We start from the raw sequence: 13355 nt of genomic DNA on the forward strand, positions 1-13355 counted from the left end.
GGCTATTTTACAGGAGAGTTCCACCAAACCTTCACCCAACAGATAAAGCCAACATGATGCAACCAACCTAAGAGAGCACGGACTTACGGAAAGCTGCATATCATAACCCTTCTAGTTAGGCTGAAGGTCGGTGTCCACTGTGAACACAGAATCAAAACCTACCCTGTATCCATACAGAAATTGGGATGCTATTTGAATCATGAATTTGAGAAGAGTCTTTACAACAGACAGTCTTAATATTCTGTGTTATGATATTTCTTTCACTCATTTATATATTTTCATGTCTAGTGCTTTTTTTAAAATTAATTAATTATTTTTTTGGGCTGCGTTGGGTCTTCATTGAGGTGCACAGGCTTCTCATTGCGGTGGCCTCTCTTGTTGCAGAGCACGGGCTCTAGGTGCGCGGGCTTCAGTAGTTGTGGCTTGTGGGCTCTAGAGCACAGGCTCAGTAGCTGTGGCTTAGTTGCTCCACTGCATGTGGGATCTTCCTGGACCAGGGCTCAAACCCATGTCCCCTGCATTGGCAGGAGGATTCTTAACCACTGCACACCAGCGAAGTCCTAGTGCTTTGTTCTTGAGTTTCCTTGTTAAGGTTATTTCTGGATACTTTTGTCCTATTACGAGGAAACTTTGTCAATGTGTCTGGGTTTTCTAGAAACCAAATTTTTTTGCCAATGATAATTTTCCCCCTTTTTAAAGTATCCTTCCTTTATTTATTTTTTCACGTGGTAAAATTCCCAGAACACTTTTAAAAACCAGTGGGGTTAATGATGCCAACAATAATGGATGTGCTTGACTTGTTCTTGATTTTGATAAAAATGAATGGGGTGGCTTTTACCTTTTAAAACATGTCTGTGATCTTTTTTTACATAATTTGACTAAATCATCCAAGTAAATTTTGGTGTGTGGTGTAGTGGATTTATTCATGGAAAACAAACTTGTGCAATTTTATGTGAAATACAAAATGAAGAGGGCTCCACACACTTAACCACAGTATCATAAAGCCATTGGAAACAAGTCCTACTTACTTCCATTCCCAGAAGTTTGAGAGCTTTAGGCTGCATAATGAAAGGGGAGAAAAAAATGAATGGAATCAGATAACTGATGTTATGATACCGGGGGTTGTACATCAGTAATATCTTTAGTACCAATAATAATAGATTAAAAAGTACTTGGTATCGTTAACAATTAAGGACAAACCCAAGGAAAGGAAATGCTTTAATATGGAACCTCTGCTTCTGTCAGCCCAGGTCAGGTGAGGAGAGAGACGTGCAGACATGGGACCCGCATCCCAGGTAGAACCAGAGAAGTTCACCCACAGAGGAGACACAGAGCTATGGAGCTCTGAGTGCGGGCGAGGCGAGGGCTTCATGGAAGATCTGACACGTGAACTGGGCTTGCGGCACACGTGGGGTTTTGATAGGGGAAGATGCCGCAGACACAGTAGTAGAGTTTGATTCTGGCAGTGGTACATGGTTGCCCACAACACAGTGGGGATGGCTAGGGAGAGGCTTAGATGCTGTGATCATGAGCTTGACAGTGCTTCGTCAGGCGCTGGGGATCCTCGGGAATTTTTGAGCAGGGAGTGCACTGTTGGGTCCCTCGTTTTGGAGAACTGGGGCGGGTCCAGCGGCAGGATGGATGGGAGAGGGCAGAGACAAGGGAGCCTGGGAAGAAGGCTATTGCGAACAAAGGATGGGGCAGGGGCAAGTGCTGGGCTGTGCGGCCCCACGAGCTGAGGGAGGAAGGTGCGTGGTGAAGCCTGGGCGTCTGGAGGCATGCTGAGACCTCCCACCGAGAGCCACTGCGGGAGGACGGGCAGGTGTGCTGGGGGATGGGGTGATGAGTTCGGCTTTGAAGCGGCTGAGTTATTAGAAAGGCTAGCAAGGAACCACATGTGATTCCGGGAACCACAGAACACCACGTGTTCGCTGAGTCCTACCCTCTTGGGTCCAAACAGGTTGTTGTAAAGGGTCCGGAAGCCCTTCCTTGTGTAGTTGCAGCGGTAGGCGCCCCCCATGAGGTACTCCAGCACGAGCCCAATGTCTATGAGGCTGATGTGGTAATCGGGTGGAAGGTTGCCCTGTAAGAAAAGAAGCTGTGTCTCAGGCCCTGCGAGAAGGGACCCACAGCGTGGACTTCGGCAACACCTCGGCATCATGGTCATTCCTGCCTACGACGTGAAAGTTGGTGGTACCAACGGGGCATTAAACAATCTTCAGTCTGTTTCCATAGGATTGTGGGAGATAAGGGGGTAAACCATGTTCCAGAAAATGGGTTAGACTTCCCAATGAGAAGAATTAGAAGCCCATGAGGCTGGAGGGGAGAGGCCTGGGCTTGTCCATGAGCTCGGACAGAATGGCCTGTAATGTGCATTTAAACATAAGGGAAAGAAAAGAATATATATATAAAGAATGTATATATGTATAATTGAATCACTTTGCTGTACAGCAGGAATTAACCCAACATTATGAACTATCCTTCCATGAAAAAGAATATTAAAAATGTATATAAATGTATAACTGATCATGCTGTACAGCAGAAATTAACACAACATTGTAAATCAACTATGCTTTGATAAAAAAATATTGATTGAGGAAAAAATACATAAAGGAAAGATGGTGTAGCTGGTGCAAAGAGCAGATTCATTTTGTTGAGAAGGTGCTTTGACAGCTGCTTGCAGGGGAGAATCCAGTTTCGGGGGGCTGGCGTCCAGATTTTCTGCAGAAGGAGGGAATGAGCAGCGTGGCAGGCAGGAGGACTCTGTGGAAGACAGTGGGCGGACAGAATATCCCTGGGGCCGGGAACTTTCTAGGGAAAGCTCCCCATGGTGCCCTGTGACTTTCTGGGGGACCCCTCAGATTTCAGTAAGAACACAAACACTGCAAACTATCTGATGTGCCCGGGAGTCAGTGAAGGGGCAGAGTCCTGCAGCAGAACGGAAGAGGCTGTGTTGAGATAAAGGTAGCGTGTGGGTGGAGGGGAGGAGTGCAGAGGGGCATCAATGCATCTGTAAGTCGGTCATTCACGCCAGAGGGCAGCTGGCTTATCCAGGAGGCAGAGCTGACTGGTCCATTATAAGGATGTTTTGCTATGTGCTGTTTCCTGCTTGGTTAATTTCCTATGGCTGAAATGATGGTAGAAACCTGGGGTCCGTCCCATGGAGGCTACACCTTCCAAATGTCCTCCCTGTACATGAGGACTGAATCCTTCACTCAGCCATTGCAAGTCTGTTCAGCCCCTACCGTGATCCTTGACCAAGTCGGGGATTCCATATGAGGGGATAAGGAGATACAGCCCTGCCTTGGGGAGCTTGCTCTTTTGGGGAAAAAGGGCCAAGCCACCCGCAGTCCCGATGCAGCAGCATGTTCAGGCCCCCGCTCTGCTAGGGTGGGCAGGTGGGAGGGTGAGAAAGGGCTTCCTGTGGAGGTAGGAGTGGGCAGAACAGGGGCTGTAGGGGTCGAGGGGGGAGAGCACTGCAGATGTGAGACGGGCACGGCCCTGGGACAGAACACGTGTGGTGGGTATGTGTTAGGCCCAGTGGGTGCAAGTTTCTTAGCAGGAGCTTGAATTTCATGAGACGTGGAGGTTTTAAGTGGGGGCGGCCTGTGTCTGGGGAGGGTGGGAGGAGGATGATGGAAGCCACTTAGGAGAGACGTGGTTGGGTCTACACTTGAGTAGCTGTGGCTTTTGAATGTTAGTGCTTCTGAATCTAAGAAATCTGTGAAAGTGGGAAACAAGTGCACTTGCTGGTCTCTCTTGGTTCCCAGATCCACTGATTCTGCTCTGATCCAATGAGTGTGCATAGTAAAAGCCAAATTCTCACATTAGCAAAATTAGATATTTGTATGAGGTCTGACCAGCCTATCTGGGACTCTGGCTGAAGGCCTTCTTCTCTCCTTTGCGTTACTTCCTTCTGCTCAGAACATGAGTACACGTCCTGCACTCTGCATGCCAGGGACTGCATTCTGGCCGAATGAATTGCTCTGCGTTAACCTGGTCTGACCCTCCAGGCTGTGGTGACAGGACCCAAGAAACACCAGGACAGAACAGGGAGTGGACGGGATCCTACAAGAAGGCAGACTCTAAGGCATTAGCAGCGCTGGGGATGGGGGAAAGCATCTATCACTTACTAAAGAGGAGACAGAAAGAACCAAGAACTGCTGCACAGGACACACAGAATGACATGAGGCCCATCCTGCTGGGACTTCTGGAAAGAGGCACCGTGAAGGGATGAGGGGCAGATCTGAAACACGCAGAGCGTGGGGGTTCTGGGCAGCAGTGAGGAGCCCACCCCTTGGCTGGCGCTCCTGCCTTGGTGAGGGGGCCAACCCACTGTCAAACAGTCATTCAGCGCAAGCCCATTGTGTGTGGGATGAACATTTCATTTAAAGAAGATGACATTTTTTAAAAGTAAACTCTTTTCATGGAGAGAGGAATTCATGACTTCTTATGCCTCCAATAAGATGACAACACATTTGGAAATTTTAAAAATTGCTTTAAAACACGTCTCATTAAGACACAGACAGACCTGCTAGAGAATGGACTTGAGGACACGGGGAGGGGGGAGGGTAAGCTGTGACAAAGTGAGAGAGTGGCATGGACATATATAAACTACCAAATGTAAAATAGATAGTTAGTGGGAAGCAGCCGCATAGCACAGGGAGATCAGCTCGTTGCTTTGTGACCGCCTGGAGGGGTGGGATAGGGAGGGTGGGAGGGAGGGAGACACAGGAGGGAAGAGATGTGGGAACATATGTATATGTATAACTGATTCACTTTGTTATAAAGCAGAAACTAACACACCATTGTAAAGCAATTATACTCCAATAAAGATGTTAAAAAAAAGGTCTCATTAAAAGACGTCAACAGGTAAAGGACTATGAAAGAGCAGACTGACCTTTTTTACATCCCTCACCAGCAAATGAAGTGTGTTCGGTGGACCCAGTCTCTGAAAGAGAAACATTCAGCCATATTAAATATGTTTTTCTGTTCAACTTTTGGAGTAAAATCCAACTCTACTTTATAGAATTAATGAAGTCCTGTGTCTTTTACAAGACAGGACTAGGACTGGTCATGGGTAAGAAGTATCCCACATGTTCAAAAATATGTTAAATACCTTTTATTGAATTATTTTAAAGAGCATCTTAGGACGTACTATATTTTCTTAACAGTTCATCAAGCTTCAGCAAGCAACCACCCAGGACCACTTGTGCTACTTAAAATTTTAGAATGGGGAAGGAAATGTACATTCTCAAAATTCACATGGTAATAATAAAAGCCAAGAGGATTTCATCCAAACACTTTCATTCTAATATCAGGAGCTCCTTGCTGTGCAAACTCAGTTTTCCATTTTTCACCGAAGCCTCTTAAAACGTGGGAGTCCCCAGGAACAAATGACTGCTCACCCCGGGATATTTTCACTCTGCTAATGACTCCGGGGGCTGGACTCTTTGTATAAACTTGTCCTCGTGCACCACCCCTGAGTTAATGCTACAGACGGGGGTGCTGGCTAGCATGGTGGCGGTGGGTGAAGATGGGAGCATCCGCCGAGCCCGCGTGTCAGGTGAGAGCAGTCGTCGTTAAATGATGGACCTCCCGCTGAAGCCGTGTTCTGATGGGGATGCTCCTCCAAGTGCATTCTTGCACCCCCAGGGCTAGCTCCCCTCCGCCCTCCCTCCTCCTGGACCACTCACGGTGTTATAAAGCTCTTCCAGCCTCGGGATGGTGAGAAAATGCTGCATGTTGACTCCATTTTCAATCAGGAGCTTCACAAAGTCTACTCGATCTAAGACCAGCGCGTCCAACATGGCCTGCTCCAGAGCGTTCACCTGTGCGAGCCCAGGAGAGGGGCGTGAGTGCCTCAGCAGGGACAGGGACACTGGGCAGGGGACCCTGGAAGCTCTCAGAAAGCCTCTTCAGGCCCCCAGACCCAGAGCATCCTGAACAAGGCTCTCTTTACCTTTTGTCCTGAGTAAACATGCCCCATTGCCCCCTCCTTCCTTCTCAGTTTGTCCCTAGGTGTCATATCAAAGCATCACAGATGGATACATTTAACACAAAGTGAAAAATGTTCAAAATGACAGCCAAACTGGTGGCTCTCTAGTTATCAGGTTTTTTAAAAAAATTAAAATAGAGTTGATTAGCTTTTCTTGTAATGTAAACATGAGAAGGAAATTCAAAATAAAACTGCAATCAGTGCTTGAGTCTCCAAGCTCGGATCTCCATATACAATGTTTTTTTCAGGTGGTAGACTGTAACATTTTATCTACTATTAGTTATCATTTGTGTCTCTACCCTTCAACAATGGTGGAACCTGCAGCGCTCAATGTAACGTGAGGTTTTGCTAGGGAGAATGTTTCCTTAACTGAGAACTACCCCCTGTGGGCATGCCACGGGCCACCAGGGTGAGTGACTGCGATGATGCCATTCACAGGGCACCGCAGAGGCCCAGCGCCCTGTCTTGCTGTGTCCTGACAGCAGCAAGGCCAGAACCACAGGTGCTGCGTGTCTCAGCCTCCCAGCCCAGCCGACTGCAGTTACCCATGCATCCCTATCACAGGCTCCATCTTTTGTCCCTGAGCTGCATTTATTCACGATTGATTTGTTTCCCGTGTTTCCACGCAACAAACATCCAAATGTCTGCAGGCGGAGAAAGGCACTGGGGGGCAAGGTGGCCCGGGCCTCCCCTGTGAGTGACTTCATTCTCCCCCAAAGCAGGACCATTTGGCGTTTGTGACATCCTGCCAGCCACTTGAAATACTGACACTGTCCCATCAATGCTTCATCACTGCCTCCTGGGCTCGGGGCCCCGGGTGGGGCTGTGGCAGAGGCAGCAAGAACTGCCCCCTTCCCTGGAGGAGGGTGACTGGCTCCAAGGTCCCCAGGAGCCTGGGAAACGGGAGCAGACACGTCCCACGTACCCAGTTCAGCAGCTCGAGCTTCCGGGGGTCAGTTTCTTCCTCCACCTCCTCTTTCACCTTCCCTTTCTTCTTGCCTTTTCCTTTTCCTCTGCCCCCCTTGGTGGTCCCTGTGGGTGGCTTCTTCTCCTTCTCCATGGCCTTGCTATCCGTTGGGGGGGCCAGGCTTCCCAGGGGCTGCAGTCCACAGCAGGCAGAGTTGGGAAAGGGATTAAAGCCAACCCATGTCCCAGGACAAGTGCACAGACCGCCCCTCCCCTCTACATGCACACGCTCGCACACACATGCACATACATAGGTACACATGCACCCACATACAGGTGCACATGCACACACAGGTGCACACACAGATACACATGCACACACACTTGTGCAAACATGAGCACCCATGCACAGACATGCACGCAGGCACACATACTTGTGACTACACACACGCACACATACTCAGCTGTTGCAGGCCTGGCTGCCTGATGGAGAAGCTCCTGATTTCGTGACCGTCTGTTACTTATATGCTTGATGAAGTGCACTCATGTACTTAAAGTGGCTGAAGTTTTGACTGAGCGTGTTTTTGCCCGAAGGAAAGGGTGCTGAGAGGTAAGTTTAAAGGCGCCAAAGAGAAGTGTCTGTGACAGCTGATGAAGACCAGAGAAGACAATTGTGAAGGGGTCAGGGCTTCCCTGGTGGTGCAGTGGTTAAGAACCCACCTGCCAATGCAGGGGACATGGGTTTGAGCCCTGGTCCGGGAAGATCCCACATGCCACGGAGCGACTAAGCCTATGTGCCACAGCTACTGAGCCTGCGCTCTAGAACCTGTGAGCCACGACTACTGAGCCTGGGTGCCACAACTACTGAAGCCCGTGCGCCTAGAGCCCGTGCTCTGCATTAAAGAGAAGCCACCACAATGAGAAGCCCGCGCACCACAACGAAGAGTAGCCCCCGCTCGCCGCAACGAGAGAAAGCCCATGGGCAGCAGTGAAGACCCAACGCAGCCAAAAATAAATATATTAAATAAATAAATTGAAAAAAAAAGAATTCTAGAAAGACTACAGAGTCATAGGCACATAGTTGATGGAGAACTTCAACTATTAAAGGAAGACCTGAGAGACCGTATACTTGATTGTGGGGGAGACAAAGAAGGACTTTTGGTTCCAGGTTGTGGTCTTGATCTCGTGTTTCCTGCTTTCCCTCTCTTCCCATGGAAATGATAGCAGGAAACAGAGGACTATGGAAAAGAAAAATTCATTTCAGGGAGAAGAGGCAGACCAGAGCCATTAAGATGTTTCTGGAAATGCTGTTGGGTAGTTAAAGCTGTGGTGAGGCAGCTGAAGCCCAGGATGAGTAATGTGGGGGTAATAGTGGAGGTGGGACCAGATTTCCAAAGAGGGAGAGTAAATGGTGGGTAGAAAGCATGGTGATTAGTAAAGGACTGTCTACAGAGCAGGAGACCACCCATCCCCTCTCGTATGTCACGCCCCCTCCCCAGTGGGTAGGTGCAGAGCAACTCTACTCCTGGGCTTCACCCCAGGCAGAACCCGGAAGAATGTCTGCTGAAGAATTGGGCGGGTCCTTGCACTGTTGGTGGGAATGTAAATTGATACAGCCAATTTGGAGAACAGTATGGAGGTTCCTTAAAAAACTAAAAATAGAACTACCATATGACCCAGCAATCCCACTACTGGGCATATACCCTGAGAAAACCATAATTCAAAAAGAGTCATGTACCACAATGTTCACTGCAGCTCTATTTACAATAGCCAGGACATGGAAGCCACTTAAGTGTCCATCGACAGATGAATGGATAAAGAAGATGTGGCACATATATACAAATGGAATATTACTCAGCCATAAAAAGAAACAAAATTGAGTTATTTGTAGTGAAGTGGATGGACCTAGAGTCTGTCATACAGAGTGAAGTCAGCCAGAAAGAGAAAAACAAATACCATATGCTAACCATATATATGGAATCTAAAAAAAAAAAAAAAAGATTATGAAGAACCTAGGGACAAGACAGGAATAAAGATGCAGATGTAGAGAATGGACTTGAGGACATGGGGAGGGGGAAGGGTAAGCTGGGACAAAGTGAGAGTGGCATTGACATATATACACTACCAAATATAAAATAGATTGCTAGTGGGAAGCAGCTGCGTAGCACAGAGAGATTAGCTCGGTGTTTTGTGACCACTTAGAGGGGTGGGATGGGGAGGGTGGGAGGGAGACATAAGAGGGAGGCAATATGGGGATATATGTATATGTATAGCTGATTCACTTTCTTATAAAGCAGAAGCTAACACACCATTGTAAAGCAATTATACTCCAATAAAGATGTTAAAAAAAAAAAGGGAGGGCCTGTATAGGGAGGTCCAGCGCCACACCAGCCTGCTCCAATCTGCAGAGAACAAAGAAAAGCTGTTCAGTAGACAACCCCCTCCTAAATGGGGAACTCTTGGTCAGTCCTCCCAGGGAGGAGAAAAACCTATTTGTAAAATAGGCTCCTTCTACTAATTATTCTGTCCCATCCCTCACTCTGAAATGGGGATAGGCAAGCAAGGACCTGCAACAGAAAAGGACAAAATGAACAATGGTAACAGCTGACCAGGGAGAAAATAGAGATAATTCAGGGAACAGGAGAGGACTTAAAAAAAGTACAGTTTGTATCCTCAGATATTGCATTCATGAGATGAAAACAGGCTGACATGAAAATGGAACCATCAGAAAACAAGAAAGCTTTCTCAGACATCAAAAATAGGATTGCCTGGGCTTCCCCGGTGGCGCAGTGGTTGAGAGTCCACCTGCCGATGCAGGGGACACGGGTTTGTGCCCCGATCCAGGAAGATCCCACATGCCGCAGAGCGGCTGGGCCCGTGAGTCATGGCCGCTGAGCCTGTGCGTCTGGAGCCTGTGCTCCGCAACGGGAGAGGCCACAACAGTGAGAGGCCCGCGTACCGCAAAAAAAAAAAAAAAAAAAAAAAAAAAAGGATTGCCTACATTTAAAAAAATAGCACAAAAAAATGCTAAGGAAAAAGTTGCGCTTTCCAAAAACCTACAGCAAAATGATAGAGAGACAGAAATGATAAAATGGAGGATCAGCCCAAGGGGACCAACATTTGCTTAACTTATAGGAATTCCAGAGGAAGAGAAAGAGAGAAAATGAAGGCTGAAATACTCAAAGAAGCGGTAGAAGAAAATTTCACAGAGCTGGGGAAAGACTTGGGTCTTTATCATAAAGGGGCCTCTGACAGCCAAGCAGAATGAATGGCACATGAGTGGCCATATGAGTCCTTGAGTTTGCTGTCTCTGTACATTTCATTCTCATTTGTTTGAAATAGAACACATGTCCTTCTGAAATTTCTAAACACTGAAGATAAAGAGCAGACCTCAAACTACATCTGAGAAAAGACAGTGGTTCATCTTAATTGGAGGAGGATCACATGGCAACCATGAGCCTGGTGTGTGGCAGAGTGTTTTCAGACGTGTAAAGACAGAGAATGGTTATCTTCCCACACATGTTCATGAAAAAAATTACTTGAAGATCTACTGCAGCGAAATGAAAAAGAAATCTGAGAGAGAGGAAGACGTGGAATGTGGGAAGAAATGAGCCTGTCTGACAACACACTGCAGGGGTGTCTGATGTGGTCAGCTGCACAGCAAACTTTGAGAGCATCCAGAGAAACATGAGGCTTTGAAAGATTCTACAAGAAGAAAGGGAATTGCACTCAGTGGACAGTAATAATTAAAAGAATAGATCGTCTTAATGATGTGAGGCATATGCTATGAAGGAAAAAGAGAATCAATTTGGAAATGCAAGGGAAAGCAAACATCTAGCTATTCAAATAAGTCATGGTCCAAATATGAAGGAAACTCAAAGGTCCCATAATTTTGAACAATGGATGGACTGTAGAAACCTTGATGCTTGTTGTATTTCCCTTTGTGTGGCCCAGGTGATTGACCCAGGGCTACCTTTCTTTCTCTTTGAGTTCAGCCATAATGTTAGGTTCAGCAGTGAACAATCCGTACAGAATCACAGTAAAGTCTTCTGTTTTCTCCATTTTTAGAATCAACATAAAGACCTAGTATGCGGGGTGGGGGTGGGTGAAGTGGATGAAGATGGTGAAAAGATACAAACATCCAGTTATACAATAAATGTCTTGGGATGCAATGTACAGCATGGTGACTAGAGCTAATAATACTGTATTGTGTATTTGAAAGGTGCTAAGAGAGTAGATCTTAAAAGTTCTTATTACAAGAGAAAACACTGTAACTGTGTGTGGTGATGGATGTTCACTAGACTTATTGTAGTGATCATTTCATAATTTATACAAATATCGAATCTTTACTTTGTACACCTGAAACTAATACATCATACATCAATTATATCTCAATTAAAAAATATAAACAATGAGGACCTACTGTATAGCACAGGGAACGAGATTCAATATCTTATAATAAGCTTTAATGGATAAGAATCTGAAAAAGATTATATACATAATAACTGAATTATATATGTGCTGTACACCTGAAACTACCACAACATTGTAAATCAACTATACTTCAATTTTTTAAAAAAGAAAAAATATGCATGTCTTAAATAAGAATTATATTAGAAATTTATTTGAAGCTTGTCCCTCCTTTATTGAGGGACAAAATGCTACAGCTGCCTTGGAAAACAGACACGCAGTTTCTTCAAAAGGTAAACATACATTTTCCATGTACCTGGCAAATCCATTCCTAGCTATCGACTGAAGAGAAATGGAAACATACGTCCACATAAGACCTGCCCATAAATGTACACAGCAACATAATTCATTGTTCTCAGTCAAGAACTGGAAGCAAATACCCACTTAAAAAATAAAAATAAAAATCCAGGTAAAAAAATAAAACTAAAAAGGACCACTATGAAAATGTGATGATTAAAGAGTGAGACATAAACAGACCTGAGTGAGGGAGGATTACAGAACAAGGTGTAAACATCAACCATCTCCATTATGTAGAAGATGAGGTTGACCCAAGTAGGAACATTGACGGTGTAGGGAAAGGAAGGTGATGTGTAGAGCCACTAATTTCCTCACTTTACAACGTGGGAGCCTAACGTTGATGAAGCAAGTTGATGTTTCAAAGCTATCATGATAACCAATAAGAGAATTAAACATACAGCCATCAAACGCAGGAGGGGCAAAGCAGGCAGGGCAAGCGAGCTACTGCCTTCTCTTTCCAAGTGGAGAATTGAAAGACACATCTACACGTGATTAATCGAGAAAGTGATAAAACGTGTTATGTCAACGAACAGAGGCCACCGTCAGGAAAACAGAACACGGGGACAGTTGAGTGCCTGTGGGAGGTGGGGTGTGAGGGCTCTGTTTTTCATGGTACTCTGCTCTGTTATTTGCTTTTCAAACCGTATTTATGCATCCACTGGATAACAGAAAGCAAAAAACACTAAGCGACATGAAAAAGGAGGTTGGAGAATATTTAATGCCAACATAAGAGTGAAAAAATGAAATTATAAAACACACACGGTATTGCTGAATTTTTCTATGGGGGGCAGTCATGAGTGATTGTTTCTTTCATCTTGCCTGTCTGTATTTTCTACGCTTTCTGGAAATTACTTATTGCTTTTGTAACAAGAAGACGGACGAAGGCCGTTGCTTCAGGCCAGGTAGGGCCTGCGTGTGTGGCCCGTTCCCTGGGTCAGGTCCTTTCTGTAATCTTGAAAGCCTGGCCCTCTCTGTGTGGCTGACTCAGGACCTCGTCCTCAGAAAGCTGCCGCTCGAAAAGAAAAAAAAGCAAACAAAAGCCGGGATCCCTCTTACTAAGTAGCTGGTCTTGGGAGCTCATGACAGAGCCCTTTTTTGCAATCCTTTCTGGAATCTCTTAGATTCTCTGCCACAGCAAGCTGCCTCATAACCATTCATGGAGCAATTCACTTTGCTCTCAAGTCCTTTACCAAGAGTGTTAAAACCAGGAGATTCAAAACGAATTAAAATATTTAAGGTGTTGTGCTATTCTTCTTAATTTACGTAGTTCAGTAAACAACAGGCACAAACCACACCCCCCAACCCTGTATCTTATTCCTTTAATACACTCATCTGATTCCTTAAATTCTTCACGCTTATTAAATAAAGGGTGAGTGTGAAAAATGAAATGCCTTTTGCAGGGATATACCAGGCCGGTTTTGAGAAATATGGTTTTTAAAGTCCAACATGAACCCTCTAGATATTCCAAACTCCTTTTGAAGCAGCAGAGCCTGTTCTGCAAACAAAAATTTACCCTGAGTCCCAATCTACAAAACCCATCCAAGAAGCTGCTTTTTTAAAAAAAATAATTTTTAAAAATTGAAGTATAGTTGACTTACAATGTTAATTTCTGCTATACAGTTATAAACATATATATGTATATATACACTCTTTTTCATATTCTTTTCCATTATGGTTTACCCCA

The 13355-nt window shown here is 45.5% G+C and overlaps 1 protein-coding gene across 1 annotated transcript in view; it reads right to left on the bottom strand.

Annotated features, from left to right (window-relative positions):
* Positions 1–13355, bottom strand: part of TRPM1 (transient receptor potential cation channel subfamily M member 1) — an 80107-nt gene that overhangs the window by 44922 nt on the left and 21830 nt on the right. Inside the window, exons 10-14 of the mRNA XM_060157038.1 lie at positions 6924–7097; positions 5697–5831; positions 4901–4951; positions 1943–2083; positions 1029–1058 (exon numbers count right to left, since the gene is read on the bottom strand). Of these exons, the coding sequence (XP_060013021.1) occupies positions 1029–1058; positions 1943–2083; positions 4901–4951; positions 5697–5831; positions 6924–7097 (531 nt within the window). The remainder of the gene's footprint in view (positions 1–1028; positions 1059–1942; positions 2084–4900; positions 4952–5696; positions 5832–6923; positions 7098–13355) is intronic.

This window comes from Lagenorhynchus albirostris, chromosome 1 (genome assembly GCF_949774975.1).
Source record: "Lagenorhynchus albirostris chromosome 1, mLagAlb1.1, whole genome shotgun sequence".
NCBI lineage: Eukaryota > Metazoa > Chordata > Mammalia > Artiodactyla > Delphinidae > Lagenorhynchus > Lagenorhynchus albirostris.